A 24,439-nucleotide genomic window follows, 5' to 3' on the forward strand; every position below is an offset into this window, starting at 1 on the left:
AATGGATAACTGCCTGTGTCATGATGTTGATCTGAAGCAACAAACCAAGTTTTCATCTTAGTTGATAAACACCATTACCAAAAATCAGTCATGGCTTGATGAATGAGCAGTAAAGCATGAGCATGACCAATCACACACTGGTACAATGAATATAGCAAAGATGAATGGGGCTTAAAACAAACACATGGTTTAGATTAAAATTCTTTAGTCGCCTCAGAGCACCAAACAAATAATATTTTAAGGTAACAAGCAACAAATGTTGGTTCACAACTCCGTGCTTTTGAGCCTTCTTTGCTTTTTACTGAACTGAACATGTTTTATTCAAGCGTTCTTAATGCAATACACAAAGAAACATCTGGAGAAAAAGATTTTTATTAGATGTGAGAGTTTCTGGGTCCCCAGTAGAATTTTCGTGGTACCATTTTGAGAGCACTTGGTGATGGAAAAATAGCCATTTTTTTCAGTGAAAGCAAAATTGATGTGGCAAAAAAAAGTTTCTTCAATATGACATGAGATGTAGTATACAGAGAATAATGGAGGATACTGTTCATAACCAACAAGATAGTAGCTATCTGGTTAACTCCTTACCTCAGATTACATTTTTTAATTGAAAGTCTTCACTCCAGAATACTTTGAATGGCTGTGATGTGCAATAGTATATACCGTAAGAGAAGACAAATAAAAGTTTTCAGTTAGGTAGTGTTATTTTATTTTTTAAGATCCAGAATGATTTAAAATGATCAGAAAATCACCCTAAGCATAATTCCTTGTATCAAACTTTGAATGTGAACATATCTTTTATTTAGTGGAATAGGGTGTTTTCACTGACGTCACTGGCCAACTTCCGGTCCGCCATATTGGGTGGCACACTTCCTTATCTCTAGTTGTCTTACACGTATTATCGTATCGCGAATGGATAAGTACGCCAGCACGCTAGAGCGACCAGATAAGGACGTATATCTGAGGAAATGTTCCGTGATCGACCATATGGACCCGTATGCCCTCCACGGTGCCTTGTTTAGCCGTAATCCAGATGATCGGCCAAATGTAGAGCACGGCGACATAGTGCATTACCTGGTGTTCGGTGAAAACCATCTGCACACTCTTGAGGAAATGAGAGCTTACAAGGATCTAGAGGCTCACAACCAGTTCACATCTGGTTATGTACATCAAGGAAATCGCCATCATACGTGGACGGGTGAGTTTTAATAAGATGGTAAAAATGTAAACAATCCGACGCAAATGTGTTGCACCGCCCGCCGGCGGCGGGCGGTGCGCGAAGGCGCTTGGCTGCAAGGCCGATCGACGCCGCTCGCGGCTTTAATTATTTAAGCAGAACAATGACCAGTGCAAAATTAAGTTGTATTTACCGTATTGGCGCCGGTAGGAGCTGCAGATCATAAAGCCAGCAAACAGTGGGAACACAGCAACTCGTTCAAAGGTAAGGTGCGTTCAGACGGGCTGGCCCATGCTAGTTTAGTAGCTGCTAACCGCCAGTGCTAACAACCACTCGCGCATGTAATGTACTTTTAACTTGCTGCTATGTGTTTCAAACGTTTAGAACACACTCTCATTGACATCGGGATACTGTGGAAAGTTATGTTCGGTCTTACAGCCGCGATCCAAGCGAGCCGACGATCTCTTTATCTCTGTAACTCGTTCAAAGGTAAGCTGCGCTCAGCCGGCTCTGGCGCATGCTAACCGTTAGCGCTAACAACCACTCGCGCATGTAATGTACTTTTAACTTGCTGCTATGTGTTTCAAACGTTTAGAACACACTCTCATTGACATCGGGATACTGTGGAAAGTTATGTTCGGTCTTACAGCCGCGATCCAAGCGAGCCGACGATCTCTTTATCTCTGTAACTCGTTCAAAGGTAAGCTGCGCTCAGCCGGCTCTGGCGCATGCTAACCGTTAGCGCTAACAACCACTCGCGCATGTAATGTACTTTTAACTTGCTGCTATGTGTTTCAAACGTTTAGAACACACTCTCATTGACATCGGGATACTGTGGAAAGTTATGTTCGGTCGACTTACAGCCGCGATCCAAGCGAGCCGACGACTCTTTGTTATCGCTAACAGTTGTTCTCCGTGGTTGCGCCTCCAGGCAGGAAAGCGGTGGAAAATTAATCTGTTTCTATGTTTTTCCCATGGCGATCATGTGTTGCGCTGTTACAGCCCACAATACAGCAACGGTTTACCATGGTTGAAATCAAGTTAAGGTGAAATTAATCAAATTAAAACACGGCTGAGAGAGGGAGTACAGTATGCGGTAGTAATAGGCAGTAGAGGCGGCGGAGGCAGTCAACACGACAGCTGCGGAAAGTAATAAGTCATAACGCCCAAGCCCTATTATTAATATATTCTTCTTATATGTTTTAAATACTTAACAGTTAATTACCTGTGACAAAGTGAGCACCGCAGACTCTGGCGTATTCCAGCTTAACACCGTCCAAATCGGACCTGGATATCCGTGTCAGCCATAGGTGACAGCGTTGTTCAGACAGCTGTTTTTTTTTTTCACACTGATTCACTATTACGGCATAGTAGGCGATAGAAAGAGCGTTGTTCTCCACCTCCACGGGCCGTGCAACCAACCATTAAACACGTTTTCCCCGTTGTTCACTTCCAATACTGCCTAAGGCGTCATACAATGCAGGTCAACGGTGCGAAACGACTGCCACCCAATATGGCGGACGCGCTGAGTAGTCACGTGAGCGTGACGTCAGCTGAAAACCCCCTATTATTGAATATCAGCACCTTCCCTTTATAATGGCCTAATACATGCTTTTCTGTTGTTGTTTTTTTTTTTATAGGTTATGAAGCTGATTTAGTCAAAAAGATCATTTTGGGCAAAACAATTACTTAGGCCATTATTTTAGGAAGATAACGAAGTGTAAAATGGCTCAGTGTGAAAGCAGTCTCAGTCAATAGATAGTTATTGTGGCTGAAGTGAAGACTTGCTGACATTTGTGGAACTGAAAGGTCTTGTTCAGGTCTAAAGAATTTGTTTTGGGGGAAAACAACTGTAAAATCCATTTATGTTTGGCTGTCAAACATGGTGTTATCTAAAGTCTGCTTCTGAATGGTTGATCAGACCCTCCCTATTGTACAAGATGATGACTCCTCTTATAAAAGTGCTTCTGGGTTAAACTTGTTTTGCTGTTTGGTTCGTAGCTGTATTTCTTTGTTTTTGTTTGTGTGGGATTTTCTTTTCCTTCTATAAAATACACTGGAGGGTCCATCAGCCTAACCTAGTAAAGCTTTTATAGGGGCGTTTAAACATTTAATATTTGTCAGTAAAGTTCATCACAACCCAAAGTGCAGAACCTCCAAAGTTCAGTTTTAAGAAGAGACCAGTGCCGTCTGCCAATGTCAGAGTGACTTTTGCCAAACACAACACTACTTTTTGAGCAGAAACCCACTTTTGTCAAAGTTATACAGCCCTTTTCAGACCAATAAAAGGTATTTTTGCTGTTCTATTGTGGTGGTTCTGTAACTGAAAGCTGACATATCATGGATTTTTTCTGAATTTTGTTTTCTTATTTCCTATTTTTTGTTCTGTTAGGTGGGGAAATTAGAGATTAAAGGGCCCTAGTCACTTACTATGACTTTACAAATTTCTACGGCAGTAGCTCACTCTGGTTGCATTCAATGGGTTTCATATGAAATAATCATGCCCTCTTGGCTTATATTTATAGATGACTATGTCCCTTAATACTTAGAATTAGACCATAGGATCATCTTCTTAAAGATTTTAAGAGACTGACAAACTCTTTAAAAAGTTTATATTTTGAACTTTTTTTCATTATTGTGGTTTAAGTGTTTGTTCCCTGGTTATTAATTATTTCCCTATTCTGTTTTAGTATATCAGAGTTAGCATTTGCTTATTTGTTTGTTGGTTGTTTTTGTTAATTTCTAATTTTCCATTTCATTGATTAGCTCTCATTGATTTGTCTAATGATCAATTATTAAGATGTTGATTAGTTTTAGTTGTCCCCAAATACCCTCAAACTCTGAGGCATACGCAGAAATCTCCTCATTCTTATTTATCTATAGTAAGAGATTGTTCCTTGGAGTAAAGAAATCAGGGTTTTTTTTAGGATTCATGGAAATAATTGGTTTATGAACACTGATACAATTCAAAATAGCTTAAATAATGCTACACTCCAAAAGTCAAATACCAACTGCATGATGTCCACTACCCATCCTTCCAGATGCATTAGCAACTCCTTATTGGTATATCAGTGCGCACTGTTGGACAATAACAAAACTGCAAAACTAACTACTGTAACCATATGCAAACACACAGAACATTAATCCATAAAGTTATTAGTTGTTTGAACATATCTGTATGAAAATAATCTTTATATTAATGATTAATGCATATTTTATACACCGTATTTTTCAGACTACAAGTCACACTTTTTTTCATAGTTTTGCCAATCCTGCGTCTTATAGTGCACTGTAAAACCGAACAGTACAAGTGTGTTAAAAAAAATAAGTTTGTTTAACTCAAGAATTTAAAAAAGTTAGTTGACCTCAGTTTGGTTGAGTTGATATAACTTATTTTCAACTTTAAGTGCCTCTTACTTAAATCTTTAATTTCATTTTGTCAGTGTACTTAAATAATTTGACTGGTTCTTCGGTCTGTGTGACGTCACTTCCTTTCTTCGGTCCGTATGACGTCACTTCCTGCTGATTGGAAAAGTGCGCCACATTAACGGCTCGTTCTGGGTTAGGAAAAGTTCAGCGGGAACTGCCGTCTGTGAATTTGGACGTGATTCTTACTGCCTTCTGTCTTCATGACCTTCTCATCTGCACTTTGTTTTGTGCTAGTCTCAGGTAAGTTGACATTATTTGTCGTTTTGCCTCCATGTTCACCTAAGATTTACTGTACTTTAAAGCGGAAAGTTAGTGTGCTATTTGTTCCTTGCTAAATTCAAGCAAGCTAGTTGCATGTCTGGGCATGTTGGCACCGAGTCATGGGCTAACATTAAAGAAGAATTTTAATTTTATGGCAAAATGTTTATACGGTTAAGGTAGTTAACGTCGTAGATGTGTTTATTGATAAACCGCGCCCTCCAGTGCTGCTTTGAGACGCTCGTAAGGAACAGTGCTCGGCTGTAATAAGTTTAATGGGGCTCGCACGTGGCGCAGCGGGTAGCAGGACCCATATACAGAGGCCTTAGTCCTCGACGTGGTCGACCCGGGTTCAAATCCGACCCGCGGTCCTTTGCCGAATATCTCTCCCCCTCTTCCACTCCCCTTCTTGTCAGCCTACTTTCAAAAAAAGCGAGCCACTAGAGCCGCAAAAAAAAAAAAAAAAAAAATTAATGCAAGTCCGGTCACTTTCCGCGGTTTTTTTCTGTTATATTAGGACGCATTTGTTTACATCGAAGCCGTTGCGAGATCAATATGTAGAGGGATGGATTATCATATATGCGTTTGTGTTACTGTGCCACCGCAACTGGAGCCACAATTTAATATAAGCTAAAACCAAAACCCTGGTCATTAAGTAGTGGCAGCCTGCTCCTTAATATTGTTTTGTATACGTTTATGATCTATATCAGCATCCTCTGTCTCACTACATGCTATTTTGTTGTCAACAAACACACGTGGTTATGTGTCCTGCAGCCACTCTTTGAAAAATCCTAAAGGAAAGACTGTAATGTACATATTAGATCCTGAGTCTGTATGGTCGTCTGTGATATCAGTCATATTTCTATGTCAGTATAACTTATGTAAATCTTCTGTCTTTTAGGCTGAGACTGAAGAACTGGCTGGGCCTTTTCAACTTGTCAACAAACTGGTGTGTTGATTTTTTTTTTTTTTTTTTTTTTTTTTTTTTTTTTACAATTTTGACATTTATTGCTAAAACCCATCCTTATGCATTCCTGTCAAAGTTAAGGTTTTGCCACAACACTCACTTTTGCGATGTCTTGGAAGTGTAAGCTTTGTAGCGCAGCCTTTGATCAACGGGCACACTCGTTTGAACACTATCGTTTGCGTCACAGCAATTTGTCCACAGCAAGTCCATTGCCTTGTCTTTATGATCATTGCATCTGCACATTTCAATCGGTAAATGCTTTGAAAATTCATTTAACACGGTCACATTCAAATACAGTTGTGCTAAGCGAAAGTCAAGAAGGATGTGTGGCATTCATCTGCCCGAAGTGTGGATTTAAGGAGCCATTCAATGAAAAAGCACTTCTTAGTCATTTAAGATCACATTTAAAAAAACACGAGATGATAGAATGTCCGTTCAGAAATTGTCAATACCGGACTAATGTCTATTCTTCATTCAATGCACACAGATGTAGGAGTCATCCAAATGGTGACATCACAGATTTTAAGAATGAGGTTGTGCATACAAACACTGATGGCCAATCAGTGCCAACTGATATAGAATCTGATGAGGGTGATACCCTTCAGAGTACTCCTGTGTGTAATCCTCCAGAGTCTAGAGATGACAATGGTGCATTGCAAGCCCAGTTGAGGAGCAACTTGGGTTCTCTGTTTTTGAAAATGCACAGTGTTCTTCATGTATCAGAGATGGCTATACAGGACATAGTTGAAAACTTGTCACACATATTCTCATTGTCTAAACCTCTAGTGCGAGACTCTATCAAAAGGGTTTTTCAGGAACATGATCAGGCAATTAGTGACTCCCTTCTCCATGAATTAGTGGAAGCTTTGATGAAAAATAATGTTTTTGTCAGTGCCACATCAGATGGTGCAGAGCTGTCCACTGCTAAGCGCAGGAAAACATTTGTAAGAAGTAACTACCCTCTGGTAATGCCAGTGCAGTATGCTATAGATTCCAGTGGACACACAGCAGTGTATGTGTCAATACTACAGATGCTTCAAACAATGTTTAGCAATACTGACATTCTTGAGAAGATTCAAGAAAACAAACCATCACCTTCTGGAATGTACGCAACTCATGAAGATGGAACATACTTCAAAGAAAATCCACTATTGTCAGAAGGTGGAGAGTTGAAACTTTCCCTGATTTTGTATGTGGATGACGTTGAATTAGCTAATCCTTTAGGCACAGCTAGAAAGATCCACAAGCTTTGTGCCGTTTACTGGTTACTTGCTAACGTACCTAGTAAATACAGGTCCAGTCTGCATGTCATTCAGCTAGCTCTGCTATGCAAAGTACCTGATCTGCAGAAATGCGGTTATCAGAGTGTACTTTCACCTTTGTTGAGAGACTTGTGCACTCTTGAGCAGGATGGCGTGTTCATTGAAACTCTTGGCCAGTGTATCAGAGGCACTGTATTGTGTGTGGCAGCGGATAATTTGGCTGCCCATGGTCTTGCAGGTTTTGTGCAGAGTTTCCGAGGAAACTATGTCTGCAGATTCTGTTGCTGTACTACAAGTGAGATCCAGTCCAGTGAAGCTTCTGAAGCGGGCTTAAACATGAGAACAAAGGCTTCTCATGATGTTCACGTGCAGAATGCTGTACAGGGAGAAAGTGCACCTCACTTTGGTGTTAAATCTGAGTGTGTTCTTAGTGAGGCATTGCAGCATTTTCATCCCATTACTGGTTTCCCACCTGATATACTTCACGATCTTTTTGAGGGCATAGTCCCAGTTGAGTTGGCGCTGTGCATCCATGAGATGATCCGCCATAAATATTTCACCCTTGAGTATCTGAATGCACAGATCCGGAGATTTCCATATCAGCATGCTGATAGGCTGGATAAACCACACGTGATCCCCAAGAATTTTGCAGCTAAACAAAGCATCGGTGGGAATGGGCATGAAAACTGCACTTTGCTGAGGTTATTACCACTCATGGTAGGAAGTAAAGTCCCAGAAGGAGATGATGCCTGGGCCATATTGATGGATCTCAAAGACATTGTGCAACTGGTATTGTCTCCATCTTTCACAGAGGAGTCCATACAGTACATGCAGACTAAAATTAGTGATCACAGACAAGGTCTTAAGGTTCTCTTTCCAGACTTTAAGCTACGACCCAAACATCATTATGTGGAGCACTACCCAGAACTGACAAAGCGGTTTGGGCCACTTGTTCACCTATGGACCATGAGGTTTGAAGGGAAACATCGCTTTTTTAAAAGGGTGATACATGGCACACATAATTTCAAGAATGTCTTGAAAACTCTTGCTACCAGGCATCAGCATATGATGGCATATCATTTCAGTGCCTCAACATTTTTCAGACCTGACATCCAAGCTTCTAGTGTTGCTTTCATCCAAGTTGACACACTACCTCAAGTGGCAAAAAACTTCATAGAGACAAAGACCAGTAGCCAGAGCATTTACAGCACACCAAAGGTCTCCATAAGTGGCACAGAGTTTGCAAGGGGGATGTTTGTTTCAGTTGGTGAGACTGGAGGACTTCCAAAATTCAGCAGGATTGATCACATACTGCTTGTGAATGACTCTATTTACTTCCATTGCAGAGACTACAACTGCTGGTACACTGAGCATATACGCTCATTTGAGGTGACATCCACAGACCACTTCTCTGTCTATCAGCTGTCGGACCTCAACGACACAGTCAGTTTCCCAACATACAACATTGATGGACATTTGGTGCTGACGCTAAAAAGATTTATTCTGATCAGAGGGTTAAAAGATTAAGAAGTGGGGAACTGTAGAATCTCGTGGAGAAAAAACACAAGTGTAATCTCACATCCAAGGTGCCATAACTGACACTACTGTGTCCCCACAAGCCTAGACGAAATGAACTAAGCAATTGTTTGTTTGTTTTTTATTTGCATAGGGTATACATTTGAAGTTAATGATGATGATTTTCATCCAGAACTGATAATGTGCTTGACATTGAACGATTTGCCTGATGTCAAAGCTCATGTTGGTCATTAATCCTCTTTTTTTTCTTTCTCTTAAATTATAGGACATGGCGGCTCAAAATCTCCTCCTTCATGTCCATGTTTCTACTGACATCGTCAGGAAGATGACCTTGCCTTCACGTCCAGAGAGTGTAGATGAGCTGAAAACCAAGATAAAAGCCAAGTTCCAGCTAGACTTTGACTTTAGCTTATCTTATGAAGACCCAGATTTTGATGGGCAGTTATGCTCTCTTGTAGACATTGATGAGCTTCCGCAGAAGGCTGTATTAAAAGTGATTACGGGTGAGAGTGATGGCAGCTCTGTAGCATCAGATGAAACCATAATACTTCCCCATGCAATGACCCCACAGAGAGTTGATAGATGGCCCACCGTTTTTCCAGTGCCCACTTTTTCATATGAGGTGGAGCTTATACTTGGAGAAGGAAATATTGCATTTGAGAGAACTGGGAAAACTCTGAAATTGTCAAAGGGCCAAAAACACAACATCCTTGAGACCCTTGCAGGTAAAATGCATGCTTTTAAAGCATATCCCACTGATAGGGAATTTTCAGAGGTCGCAAAAGCACTTGTGACTAAACATCCGTGTCTAAAAGAACCAGGATCTCAGACAGGATGGTACGGGTGGAAAAACAGTTTAAAGTTTAAAATGGGGAACTATAGAACAAAGTTGAGTCAAGCTGGATTTAGTGAAGTAGCCATAAATTCTGGAAAACGGAGCAAAAACAACCCTGACAAACAGCCTGCCCACAGTAACATTAAAAGACCAAAACGGGCAGAGGTGAATTTTCTCCCAAATTTCCCAAGAGGGGAAGATCTTGGAAGCTTGGAGCAAATCAGACTTCAAATTGTAGATGAAGTCAAGATAACCGCCAAAAACCTCACCCAGATTACAGCTCTGATGCAAACTACTTTTGCCTTACGGCGAAAAGAAGTCGTCAGCGATGAGCTACCTGTTGGAGAGATCTTGGAACGCTGGCCTGCCCTTGGAATTGAGTCCCAGGTGAGTATTTTTTAGTGATAAAATCTAAAAAAATAAAACAATGACACTTGGCTTATAATTTCCTAATGTTCTACATAAACCCACATCTGAAATGGAGTTTCAGTGATTTGCTATTATGCTTGAGATTTTCTGTTGTTTGTTTAGTTCTGTATTCATTATATATGTGGCACATACTTAGGCATTAAACAATCCTTTTGTGTTTGCACAGATTTGTTCAGAGTTCCACAGGATCACGAACATCAACCTGAAAAACAATTTCTATGCTGAGCTGGATCGACATGTTCCTCGTCTCCAGAGCTTGTTCAGAAAAAAAGCTGCACGCACAGGGAAAGTGGCCGAAGCCCTTGATAAGCTCTTCAGTGCTTATGACCTCCAGGTGAGTTGACTACACTTCCTGGTGCTTCAGTCATGAACTAACAAAATGGCAGCACCACACCGATACAAACAGTGTGGATATTGTCTAACATCCAAAGTAAATCAAGACTATGTTCTCTCACTCAAGGAGCAAGTTGACGTCCATGGAAGACGTGCGGTTGTTCTCCGTGCTCTTCCTCCTTATCTGTGCGAGGATGACTCCAAGTTCCTGAAGATGTGGGATGTAAGTCAGCATATTGTTTTATGTTGTGTGTTCTTTTGTTAAAAGTTTGCTTGTTTTATGAATTTCGAAAGACTCAGTGGTAACATCAGACCACTTCACATCAGACTGTTTTGAGATCTATGAGGCAGAGATGCGAGCTGCCAAGCCCACACAATGGAGGTGAATGTTAGATACCTCCCTCTCACAAAATCCATCAAATACACAATCCAACAACTCCACTCACAAGTTGTGACCTGCACATTCTCCACACTATGAAAGAATAGGGTAACGTTACGAGACAGAGCAGCTAATGCGTAGCCGGAACTGGAAAGTGCTTTTGAAATCACTCCACCCGTCTGGAAAGTAGTTATGAATAGGAATGATGGAAATTGGCGAATTTGCAACACTGGTGAACAATCCCTTTGATTTATTTATACTGACAGTCAATTTATACACAAGGTAGTGGATGCTCTGACCTCCTATTAGCATTTAACAAACTAATTGAACAACTGGACAATTAACATACTCAGTATAAGTAAATCACATAAAGAGGCAAACGGTTAGTTTCACATTATAATTATCAGAACATGGCCAGATATGATTTTATCATCTGTGGTCTCCATACTATAGCTTGTGATGCCATCACTTTTATTCGAGTATGCTAAGATGTGTTTCTACTCTCTTTCTCATCTTCAGCCTGTGGAGTCTCCAGAAATGGATCTTCATGACATAGCAGTTGGCATCGTTTTGAACTCTGCCAACTCAATTGATCCCACATTCCTCGTCCCAGATACGGTTGAAGTTGTCATTGAGGGTAATGTAGTGATCACCGTGCCCACACTCGCTGATGGATATGTTGTCCTTTTTGGCCTGATTTATGCACTGCATTTAGATTACCCAAAAGAATTGGCCAATACTTTTGACTTCATTCAGAAGGTCTTAATGGGCCTGGAAGATGGAAAGTTGAGACCCAGAGTGTTGAGCCTGAAAAATGAACTTTTGGCACGGGAGTAATCTGGCTCTTGTTAACAAAGTTGCTTGAGCAACATATCAGGCACACACAACTGAAACAACTTAATGTTTTGACATTATTATTGTTCACCTCCAACTCAATGTTTGCCAGTTCATCTTAAAAATTGTATTAGTATGGATACAGTGTCATGCATAGGCATATTTGTTTTTCTTGGTCAGTTTTTGAAAATACTCTTTTGTGATGTTTGTTTGTACTGGAAGCTGTTACTGAAGTACACAGTTTCATATCTTTGCTCTTATGTGATTTTGAAATATGATAATGTGATGCAGTGCTTTAAATGTATTACATTAAACTGAGCTCTAATGTTTATTAGTAAAGTTGGACATGTATGACAGGTTCCTTTTACTGTCCATTTGAAAATGTGATAATTCCGAAAAAAAAAAAAAATGTTATTGTACTAATTTGGGTATTGTTTTACTCAATAAAATGGGACTGAATTTAATCTTGTTCATGTATTTTTGATGTGTTTTGGGTGATTTTGAGTTAAAGTGACCTAAAATAATTGATGTAATCGGTTTCATAAAATAATTCAAGTTCTGTTATATCTTATTTTGAGTTAAACCTAAGTAAGTTCTTACTGAGTAGTAGAGTTGGTAGAGATTCTTTTGATTTGAAATTTTTAAGTAAACAAAAAGTGATAAGATTTTTTTACAGTAATGAAAACATTTAAGTTAAATGTACTTGGTTTTGTTTGTACTTTGGAAACAAAATTACTAGTAAAACATACTTGATCAGAGAAGTTTGCTAAACTTGTCAAAGTAAGTTAATGCCACTTGTAATTACAAGTGTAGATAACTGAATCAGGACTACTTCTTAAACTTAAAAAAAAAAGTCAACTGTAATTAAAAAAATTTATGTAATCAGTTTCAGCAAATTTTTTGAGTTCAATGAACTTGTCGGGTTTTACAGTGTGAGGTGCGACTTAAATATCAATTTTAAATGTTAAATCATACTTGGTTAATACCAGCATGAACCAAGTAGTAAACATTACCTTCTGTAGTTGTAAGAGGGCTCACTAGGCTTGTGAAAACTATATCCTACTCTAAAAAATTTATTGAAACATTAACTTATTGACAACAAAGACTCAACACATGTTCGTATGTTGTTACAGTATGGACTAACGCAGCGGAGCTTTGCGTGGTGCAGCTCGAAGGGAGAGCACAGACCATGACAGAGCCTTGTTATCGTGCTGTCAGTGAAGCTAATAACAGCTAGCTTAGAGGTCTGTTGCCCGGGCTGGTTACAACTTCGCTGATGTGCGTCAGCTTTGTGTTGTTCTGAAACATCTGTGTAATACTGTTGGCTTAGCATGTAGTACAGCTACGCTCACGGTCTAATTTAAACGTATGTTTGACAACTGTCAGCATAACGAGTGTTACGCTGAAATGCACTGGCACAAACTTTGCTGGTTGGAGTTGCTAATTTATCCCATTCAACCTCCATGTTCCATGTTATTCAGTCGGTTGTGGATGCAGCTGTGTAATTTAATAAATTGGTTTACCAGATTAAATGTCAGTCTTTAGTGTTAAATTATGTGAAATTAATGTGAAATAAATGTGCATAGTCCAGTGCGACTTATAGTTCAGTGCAACTTATGTATGTTTTTTTTTTCCTCTTTATGACAAATTTTATGGCTGATGCGACTTATGTTCCTGAGCGAATTGTAGTCCGAAAAATACAGTAATGTGTATGTTTTCACTTAAATCCACTACTTACAGATAAAAAATGTGACATTGTGTTATCCTTGTAGTACAATGTTTGTGAAAAGTAAGCCATTTTTTAAATACTTGAAGGGTAGTTATTTTTCATCATTGATACATTGCCTGGAACCTCAACGATCACCAAAACACTGAACAGAATTTTTCTATTTCTCTCAGTATACTAATAAATAACCTACATGACATCTTGGTTAAGTGTTATAAGGATTTGTTATACTGTCTGTTGTCAGAAATCTACATTCTGCTTTTAAAATCCCGGAAACAGAAATGAAAGGCATCCTAAACGGGTGTGCTGCCGATCTCTCTTTGCAGCAATACACCTCCATATTGTTTTATGTAACAGTGAAAGAGGAAAAATTCTAACTCCTTCGCAATGTGCATCCAAAACTTAGCAGTGATTGCTCATTCCGCATTAAAAATGTTAACATATAAACAATTCCAGTAATTTTTATCAGACCGGTGTTTTTTGTGCAGTCACTGTAACACATATCTTGCAGTCTGTCACCCTGAAACCCTAGCAGGTCTGTTTTAGTGGCTGAGTGGGAACAGAATATCGATCCAACCAAGATTCATAGCTTGCTGGGTAAACCCATCGTGACCAGAGCTGGTGCCTTTTTTATGATGCTGAAGGCACACAGGAGCACTGACTTGTAGAGACATGAGACTAATACTTATATTCTTGTCATAGATTTATGCTGCTTGTCATTCCCACTTCAACAGATACTAAATGTACAGATAATCTAATAATTATCAGCACAATGTCATTAAGTAAGGAGTAAGGGAAGGAAAAAAAAAAACATCAGACCTCACTTTGAACTAAACAGGCCGAGCCTCCAGAGAGATTCAGTGCAAGTTGGAATACATATTTAATAAGGCATGCAAGAGGAGAGTTGCAGGCCTGTATCAAAAGCTGCTAAGTCAATGACTGTGTGAAGCCATTAAAATTCTCTGCCCAGAGTTTTGACAAAAAACACGTGGAGCACCATGTGTTTTCTGTGCAGCATCCATGCTGCTACGAATGTATTTCAGACATCACTGTCTCACTTTTGAAGACCAGAACATACACAAGAGTGATAAATCTCACCCAAAACCTAAAACAAAAACATCCATGAAAATGAATAGAAAAGATAGAAAACTGGCCACAAGGAATAAGCAGACAACGGAATAACAAGACATAGGTACACTTGATAAATTGACACCATCATAAATAATTACACAACTTTTGGGGTAAAAATAAATAAATCTTTTAGAAGGATAAACAACTGCAGGTGCAATAACCCTGATTGTATGAGTGTGCAGACACTAATACATTGTTGGAGCATCTTGAGCATCTTTTGATTCAACTTCTACATTCAGCCTTCTTTGGTTGGTATCTATCAGCATCCCACATGTGGACCTGGAAATTCAGCCTCTACCTTGCAAAAGTTCTCAAAAACTGCCAAACTGTAGAAACATCTCTTGTCTACAGCTCTTCTATTGGATTTAGCTCTGGACTCTTTCTTTAAGCATGGCAAGACTTTTCTCTCACTAAGCCACTCTTGTTGATTTGAATGCTTGGACTATTATTATTCTTTTGATAATGTGCAGTGGTGTTTCTGTGTTGAGATGCATAACGATTGGTCAGTGCAGTCATTGAGTAATCATGTAAATATATTGTATTTCAATAGATATTTCAATTCCAATGGGTGTTTCAAGTTTTATGGTGTCTATATTTATGCACCAGATTATTACAGGTCTTTCTTTTCAACATATCTTCCTCTAACAAATGTATGTTTTTTTCTCTTTCCCTTGATATATGTCCTTATATTCGTAAATAAATTAATGAATATTTGAAAGGATTTATGAAAGTCCCTTGACTTGACATGACAAAAACCTGATATTTTAACTGCGGTGTAGTTCCTTTTAGGATCGTTTTGTGATGCTGCAAGTTAAACATCTGGTGTTTCTCCATGAGCTCTTGTTAATATATTACTTTGCTTCTCAGGTGTTACAATAAATACTAAACACTATGAGTAAAATAGGTAACAAAGGAAGCCCTGATACTTATTTTCATTTTACGTTACGTGAGAACTGCATTAGCACACAAGAGAATTGGTGCTATTAGAGTGCATGAGGCTCAAAGGGGATCTTTTTTATCAAGTGTGGTCTTATAATTGCAGACAGAAACCGTCGAGGGTTCTGTTGCTTTAGCACCATCTTTTTTAGTGATTACTGCTTTCATGGGCATGATAAATATTGCACGCTGCAGTGGCAGTTTAGCATTAGATCTGGTTCTGTTTCTCTGCTTGGCTGTGGCAGACATGAGATGATGCAACAAAGCAATGCTGTGCATTTCATCATATTGGCTCATTCGCATCAGGAAGAGTGAGAGGGGAACCTTACAGCTTGCGCCGTCTTTATAGTAAGCCCCAAGGCTACTGTTTAAAACATCGAGTAAGATTACAGAAGGTAGGTTTAATCTTGAATGTATATAATTACATAACATTATGCCAGATGTACTCAAGAGGTTAGCTGAGGTTGGCAGGTAAAGGGCCTAAGAAATTTAAACTCTAAATCCTATTTTAGTTAGGACATTTTTTTTGCTTGTTTTTGTTTTTTCAGTAAAAAAATTTAACATTGTTTTATGAAGTTTGCCTCATTGTTGTCCCATGTTGACTTCACAGCATTGTACTTAATCACTTCAAGTGGATTGATGTGAAATCTAATCAACTGCAACATAACAGCTGTGCCGCAAATTATAATTTTACAAAGACTATACATCTTCAGCTTTCATCAATTCCACGAATATCTCCATTCTGCATGTTTATTAATCTATTTTGCATTATCAAAAGCTACATAGTGGCGTACAATGTAAAGTTGAAAACAGATATTAACATATATTGTATCAAAAGACACATAACCATTTTTCTCTCACCCTCTGTTAAATTTGGCACAACTGAATCAGTTTGGATTACTAAACTAATTGTTTGCTAAATGCCACAATTACAAGTGAGATGACTTAACAGAGACTTGTTTTATCTATCTTTGTTATGGTTTTAAACGATTTAAGAAATAAATGATGAGGTCATGAGTTTTGGAAGCTTCTGTTAATTATGGGCTTTGGGTGCATCTTAAGGATGACTTCCAACATACTCTTTGTGAGACATCATAGGAAATTCAAAAGAAATCTTGCTACTTATTGGGGAAAAAACTGTTTAAATCTCTAAATTTAGTTCATCCTTGGGGACAACTTCCAAATTGAAGGTGTCTCATTCGTCTTTTCCAACAATTGTATGGAAAGATGAACAGCACATTAATGTCCAGCCATCAAACTGTTAAGGAAGGAAAAGGACTCTGTATCCAAGAGATGAATAAGTTTGGGTGCCCAGTGTGCATATAACTCCGCTTTATAAAGATGCTGGCTGAAGCTGGTAGGGGAGTGACATTACCTTTAAGGAAACAAGACCTATCCTGACAGGGGCTGAAACTTCACTCAGTGAACAAGAAGCCATTACTCCAAAACGAATGCCGCAAATCCAGATTACAGTTTGTCAATGCACCCTGGGAAAAAGATCCTAAATTAATTTGGTGACATGAAGCAAAATTTTAAGTGCTTGACCATGATTACCATGTCTACCTTCAGAAAACCCAATTAAAAACCTGTGGGCCTCAGAACGTCATGCCAACTTTAAAGTAGAAGGGTAGCAGTACCATGCTGTGTTTATGTTTTACCCTGCTTCTTTTTTCAAAAATGGATTCAAAAAGAAAAGAATGAAATATGGAAATATTGGTTCAACGTTTCAACACATGAGCCTAGAAGATAAAGGTTGGAAAGAAATAGATCTTCCAAGTTGACAATGAACCTAAGCATACAGGAAAAAAATTGTTATAAAGTGGCTTAAGGACAACAAATTCAATGTTTTGGAGTGTCTGTCACAAAGCCCTGATCTCAGTATTTTAGAAAACATGTAGGCAGATCCTAAAAGGTGTGAACAAACCTGACTCAGCTGCACAAGTTCTGTCAGGAGGAATGGACCAAAACACAAGCAAACTATATTTAGAAGCTTGTGGGAGGATAACTAAAATGACTGACCTTGGTCTTACAGTTTAAATGAAAATTCTACCAAATAGAATACATACTTGTTTAAATTCTGACTTTAAAAAAAAATAAAAAAATAATCTCTACCTTATTATTTTGCTAATAAGTTCCTCGGTTTAATAATAGATGACAAAATCAGTTGGAAACCTCATATTCAACACTTACAGAGTAAACTCAGTAGAAGTATATCCATATTGGCCAGAGCTAGACATGTATTGAATGCTAAATCACTTCATACTCTATATAACTCTCTGATTTTACCATATTTATCATATTGCTGTGAAGTGTGGGGAGTTAATTACAAGAGCTCTTTACATCCGGTAACCGTCCTACAGAAACGAGCCATTAGAATCATCCATAATGTCGGTTATTATGAGCATACAAACCCGCTCTTCATAATATCCAGAATTCTCAAATTTGACGACCTTGTAGAATTTAAAATGGCTCAATTTATGTTCAAGGTATCAAAGAAGTTGTTACCTGAGCACATACAGAGCACGTTTTCTGAAAGAGAAGGGGGGTATAACTTAAGGGGTCACTCAATCTTCAAGATCCGCAATTTTAGAACAACAAGGAAAAGCTTCTGTATTTCAATTAAAGGTGTAAAGTTATGGAATAAGTTACATGAAGATTTAAAACAAAGCAATAGTTTAACACAATTCAAAAGAAGGTACAAAGAGGTAATTTTCAATAGATATACACATGGGGACAGAAAGCAATAAGGTGTGTATTGAAGATAATAACTTGGTGTAAGGGTTTAGAAAGATAAACCAGCATAAAATGGGAAAATGTATAGGTAAATATTAGTAACTGTTACTTCAAACTGCCACTTTGATTTTGATTTTTTTTTTTTTTTTTTTTTTTTAATGACAGTAGGACTCTAAAATCTCAAGTGTTTAGGGGTAGGAGTTTATAAGTTCTCACTTCTTCCTACCCCGTTTTGAGCATGATATGTTAACTGAAACAAAAATCTGTATTTTCTCTTCTTTCTTATGCACTTCTTGTTACTGTGCACTATTTTATTTTTATATTTGTATCATGTTCGAATAAATAAAAATAAAAAAAATAAAAATAAAAATAAAAATAAATAAATAGCAAATGGTCAAAATGCAGTTCACTGAACTAACCTAAAACAGTAAAGGTTTATTATGATTGAAAGTCAGACAGTGCGAAGAAACATTGCGTCTCTTCATAACGAGTATGTAAATATCTGGTTTGAGCTGTAGCCACGAATGTAGGAAATCTCCTTGAGCAGATTTTGAGCTAACTAAAGTTCGTATGAATGAGGCTGACAGAGGGCAGAGGGAGTCGGATTAAAGCAGTTTCAAAGCAGCAGCCCATAACTGCCCTTCCACACACCGCTGTTTTCCACCAGCTTTTATTAGCTTTCTGTAGCCACTGCGGTACTCACACTTGCATCACTCATAAAAATGACTCGGATTAATCAACTGAGTGCTGGCGTGTGTGGGGAAATGCTGAAGACTGACGTACGACGTGCAGATCTAACACTAAATCATGCTTGTTCACACTGGGCCGCTCCTTCGTCCTCAGCACGCCTTTCCTGCTCTGCTCACATTGCAGTTGGCTGCCTCCTCCCTGGCACGTGGAAAGCTTTTTTTTTTTTTTTTTTAAAGAACAGATGGGAAAACCCAGCACATGCTTCATGCTGACATCTAGTGGAACTCACTACATGTGACCAAGCCCCAATTAAATATTCAGCTTAATACAGTTGTAGGAATCTACCATATATACCAAAAATGTACTCATAATATGTAGTGTGCATGCTCTGCATGAAGTTTTCAAAAAAAAACTTCCATCAGATCTCAATCCTAAACAAAAATCAAAACTTCCTTCTCGGGTCATTTGGTGCTTCAGCCCTACAGCTCATCGGAGTGTTATATTGTTGGACAGTTATAGAAAGCACCCAGCCATGGACAGGCTGCCAACTGGGCCATGCCATCAGTGGACAGTAAGGGCACATACGCAGGCTGGATTTCTGAAAGCGGGATGGAGGCGGGTATCAATGTGCAGTGATCTGTTCCCACTAAAAAAGGACAGCCACAGCAATGATTGTGGCTTTTTCTTATGGGGTGAATAATTTTTCCCCCATTTTCCTTTTCTTTGCACACTTGAAAATCTCAAATGGCGTGGTCAGACAAAGAGAAGATCTGCTTCTGGCATACTCACAGCCAAATTCTGTAGTCTTAGCTGGAAGTTATCACAAATAGATTGTTTTCAGTCCAGTGTCCTGGAAGAGAAAAACAATGTGAATTTAGGGGGGAAGATTTTTACTTTTGTTTCAAAGAAAAACATGTTTTTGTGCGTAAATTTGGAAAGAAATATGGTTGGAATTAACTGAACTGTCTTATGACTCTTCTAAATGTAGAATAACTGGAAACATCACAGGAATAATAAGTCTTCCTGTCACAAAGCCAACCTGATGCCAACATTTGTTTTAATCTATAAAGGTAGAGGATAAATACAGGATTGCTGACAGCTATTTTTCTGCACACTGCTGCCCACCAATTATTGAATTAGTTATTCATCATTATTTTAATGGCAAAATATTGAACAATTAATCTAAAACAATTTTTAAAAGATTAAATAAAAAAAATAAAAAAGAATGAGAAGAATTATTCATATCATCAAATCAAAACTGCTATAATGGCATCACACTGAGGGCAGTCTAAGACAATTTCTAATATATTTAATGTCTGTTTATATGATTTTAGCAAAAAAGGACTCTTTTCCTGTATCAGAAGCTTTTTTTTGACAAAATGCTTATTTAACTATCACTAGCCAGGTTCAGTATATTTTGGCATTTGGCATTATTCAACACAATTAGCTTTAAGGTTTTTAAATGTACTCAAGCTGTTCTATTCTCATTTAAGATGAAAATCCCAAGCCAATTTGTACCTTTCTGAATCTATTTGTATGGCTAGAGTCACCAGACATGTTCTTCAGCTCAAAAAAACTTTTGAACCCTTATCTCCATTCCAAATTTAGCTTTGCCACTTTTATCTACATAAAGCACTTTGACCACATAGCCATACCCGTTTGCTATTCAAAGTACAAGTTATCTTCCACAGATTGCTCTTTGTCTAGCAGCAAGCCCCAGAACCCCGTGGGCCACCCAGTCCCCACCCCCCACACCTCTGTCACACCAGGCATGATGCTGCCACCACTGTGTCTAAGAAGAATATAGGCAAAAAAAAATTCAATATTGGTCTTTTTCTAACCCGAGTAGCCCCCCCTAACATGTTTGTGTAGAACCCATGGTTTGAGACATATACGATTTCTTATGACTTACCATCAATATTCACTTTCTATCTGACACTTTTTCTTACGTGCCAAATTTGTGGTGCAAGACCAGTAGCTACAGATTCCCTCATCTGAGCTGTGAATCTCTGCAGCTCCTCTAGAGTTACCAAGGGCCCTTTGGCTGCTGCTATGATTAATTGTCTCTTTGCTCTGCCTCTCAGTTTAAGTTGTAGTTTCGCAGTTGTGTCATACTTGTTGCATTTTGACAGACTGAAACGACCTCTGGGAGATGTGGAAGATATTGATGAATAACCTTGCCCTGCTTTAAACTTCCCCAGATCTTCATCCTAGACCTGTCTGCGATGTTCCTCCTTCTACTGTTTTTGCCTCCAATTCATAATTATGCAGTACTGTTTGTCAGTCTGAATACCAATTAAATAGTTTAAAGTTTGTGTATTTAAGGTGGAAAAACATGTCAGCAATGTATTTGTTTAAACAGAAAGCTATATTTTATATGTTTCTTGCTTTGGGGAAGATTAACCTATGTCAAAAGAAAGAACAGAAACTGATTTTGAAATAATAAAAGAAATCCTAACTATAATTTTTTTGAGCTCTTAACTTCGGCATCTGAAAATTTGCTGACTGGAACAATGTCAGACTTTTGTGATTACTGAAATTGTATTAGTCGTTTCTGATCTTTAGGGACTTTTTGTCTATTGGAGGCAGTATTGTCCTACTGCGCTTTATAAAATCAATCAATTTCATGACTCAGTAGACATAATCAAGTTATTGTAATTGTGTCATCAAAAACTTCCATTGGGGGAACTGTTCAAATTCATGTGTGCGCTTCAGTGACAAAAAAGCCTGTCATCCAATTTAAATCTCCTACCTTAGTGAAATTTTTGTCACGTATTTATTAGAATATTAGAATATATCTATATATATTTTTTTGTATTTTATTTTTTTTATTTACCTGTACATTAGAACAAAATACAAATAAATTGGTTTTCACAACCAGTAAAACATGTGGCGTTTTATTGCCAAAAAACAGCTTTAGGTATTTTTAGACATCAAGGTGGCTGGTCTCAAAGCCCCATATAAAAAAAAAAAAAAAACAACTTCATGGTACATGGAGACAGGAAGCATTTCTATATGCCTTCACAGAGGAATACCTGCAGTCTTTGTAGAAACACAATGAAAATGTCAAAGTGAGCTGTTTGCCGGTTGCTGAGGGGCAACAGTGACAGGAAGGCGAAAAGCAGCTTTAAGACTGCTCCCTGGAAGAATGCAACTGGTGACATTCCTCAAGAAAGACGACAAAAACATTCACAAGAGGAAAGTTCAATCAAAGAAAATCCAAAGGTCACTAAAATGCTATAAACCACTATGATTTTACAGCACATGTATGTGTTACTCCACAAGAACAAATAACATCGCGAGTGACTGTAATTTTGGCAGCTAAGAGGAGCCACAGACTCTGATGTGCATCTTCTCAGATAGAATCACATTAAAGGAAATTGCCTCTTGGTGAACATAATTGCATCCTTCCAGACCTATTATTTATGCTCCTAAGGGAGCAAACAATACTGAGATGAAACAAGACAGAATTTTACAATGACACACAAGCCCACGTAAGTGAACCAACCTGTCAATTGGGTCAAATCAAAACACACGCAACCCCAACCACATGTTTTTCCACTCATATCAAAAGTATAAAAAACGCTTTAAAGTAAATGTATTTTTAATCACAGCACACTGAACTAACTAAAAACACTGAACATTTAAGAAAACAAAGCTTTCCATCTGAGTACATTTATTCAATGTGGAAAGAAATCCCACTTTAATAAATAATAAATAACAATAATCTTAGCCTTATAAAATAAATGTAGCAAAAATAGTTTAGCAATTTAGACTTTTACTTTTTAACATTGATCAGAGATTAGACAAACGTTTAATAATAATCTACAACTTTCTCTTACATTGGGTCTTGTTACGACAAAACAAAATGTCAACTTTCTCTTCAAAATGGAAAAAAGTGAGAAACGTGTGTTCAAGAAAAATTTAACACACAAAGTCAGGAGTCAGGTGTCAGAAAATGGCATCCAAAAGTCTAAGATTGCTCACATAAACTACCCAGAATCAGAGCAATAAGTAAAAACTTTAGAACAAAAAAAGCTAGATGAGGACCCAATCAGGAATATTTTATTTGTCATTGCGTGTTACCGCGGCAAAATTTCTCTTTGACCACTCTGGATCACATTACACATAATGAGGCAAAAACCGACAATAAACAAGGGTTCAATTTATTTATTTATTTTTATCATTCAGGAGAGTCACAGATAATAAGGTAATAAGGTGCCTATTGAACAGTTATGATTTGAGGCTTCACTACAGCGATGGTGGTGCAGATAGGCAGTAACATTATTGTGATTGTAACGTATGATGGGCTAGTAACAGTGGGGTGATTTTAAAGCGTTGGACTGCAGTCTCCCATCAGGGGGCGATTGCCCTCACAGCTCTTGGGAAGAAGCTGTTTCTGAGTTTATTTGTTTTGGCTTTGAGGTTCTCTGAAGCGTTTACCTAATGGGAGAGGAGCAAACAGCGCATTGCCTGGGTGGGTGGGATCAGTGGAGATGCGTCTGGCCCTTCAATTTCTGCATAAATTGAGTCTATATGCTACAGACGGCATCCCACAATCCCCTGCGCTGTTCTCACCACCCGTGCTAAGTCCTTCCTCTCCTGGACTGTGCAGCTATCATACCATACAGTTATGCTGATACATAAAACACTCTCTATGGTAGCTCTGTTGAAGTTATTTAGGATAGAAGTTCTTTACCAAGTTTATCTTCCAACGAAGAGGAGGATGGTAAAGCTCACTGTTGGTTATCTAAAGACCCCGCTCATTTATGCAGTTCCCCAAGTCTCTTGGACAATAATTTACAGTGCCAGCTAAAGGTTTATGCAAACCACCCTGGGCGCTAACAGCCAATTAAAATCAGTTCTTTAATTAGGCGGTTATCTTTTTTGGGCTGGATTGACTGCAAAGCAAACAAATTCCATTAATTTCTAAATGAAGAACTGTGTTCTCAGGTTTTGAATATTTTTTATGAAATTTCTCTAATCCGCTAAGGGTCAAAATATACACGTGTTGTTAATGGCTCATTTTAACACACAAAGTAAATAGCATGGAAGCTAATAAGGAGGGTGCTGCATTTATAACGCATATAACTCAGTGTAAGTGAGAGCTCTGTAACAATGTAGTGCTGAATAGCTGCTTCAAGTTGCAATAAATGCACTACAGCATGCCTTTGCTTTGACGCTTTGAGGGTACATGTTCAAGAAATGAACGTCTGGTTATTGAACAGGAAAAATGTATAAAATCCGATGAGCGAACTGGGAAATATTTGTATTTTTAAAGCTTCGCACACATTGATGTTCAGTAATTTGTCAGAAATACTCTGAATACGTGTACACAAGTCCAGTTTTAGGGAGAATTTTTTTTTTTTTTTTTTTTTGAGCATTTCTATTTAAAAATGACTTCCAACGCTGTTCTTCTGCTGTCTGTGCTGGTTGGGGTTTCTGTCATCCCTGCCTACGACTGTCATTTTGTCTCCCAGATGAAACAAGCCTACAGCTGGAGGTCTGAAACAAGCCTTTGCTTTAATATCCCAAACTGTTAAAAAAAATACTCTACTGCCCAACAGAATGAACCCTTTGACAATTATTTTTCTCAAAAAGTGACTGTTTTTTCTAACAGCACCAACTCAAGCCATCGAACAGCCAAAGTCACGCAGCACAAAACTGCACAGCCTCTCCATTCTTTAAGAAAATCACTGCATCCTCTCTGACAGCGCTCAAATTGCAGAGCCCCAGAGAGTCCTGTGCCTGCTTCCTCTCCCTCTGTCTCAGACTCCCATTTTT

General features: G+C 38.4%; 2 protein-coding genes across 6 annotated transcripts in view; one reads left to right on the forward strand and one right to left on the reverse strand.

Annotated features, from left to right (window-relative positions):
• Positions 1–24,439, reverse strand: part of LOC105928574 (synaptotagmin-2) — a 106,729-nt gene that overhangs the window by 45,989 nt on the left and 36,301 nt on the right. For 3 of the 5 annotated variants that reach the window (XM_036128765.1, XM_021318218.2, XM_012865894.3), the window contains exon 3: positions 19,445–19,505. The exons of the other annotated variants lie outside the window; for them this stretch is intronic. The gene's annotated coding sequence lies outside the window, so the exon portion shown is untranslated. The remainder of the gene's footprint in view (positions 1–19,444; positions 19,506–24,439) is intronic. 5 annotated transcript variants of the gene reach the window in all.
• LOC118558260 (sterile alpha motif domain-containing protein 3-like) lies at positions 9,180–11,903 on the forward strand. Its single transcript, XM_036128766.1, has 4 exons — positions 9,180–9,851; positions 10,060–10,227; positions 10,354–10,449; positions 11,125–11,903. The coding sequence occupies exons 1-4, from the start codon at positions 9,189–9,191 to the stop codon at positions 11,440–11,442; spliced, it is 1,245 nt and encodes a 414-aa protein (XP_035984659.1). The 5' UTR covers positions 9,180–9,188; the 3' UTR covers positions 11,443–11,903.

This window comes from Fundulus heteroclitus, unplaced genomic scaffold, assembly GCF_011125445.2.
Source record: "Fundulus heteroclitus isolate FHET01 unplaced genomic scaffold, MU-UCD_Fhet_4.1 scaffold_115, whole genome shotgun sequence".
Taxonomy (NCBI): Eukaryota; Metazoa; Chordata; class Actinopteri; order Cyprinodontiformes; family Fundulidae; genus Fundulus; species Fundulus heteroclitus.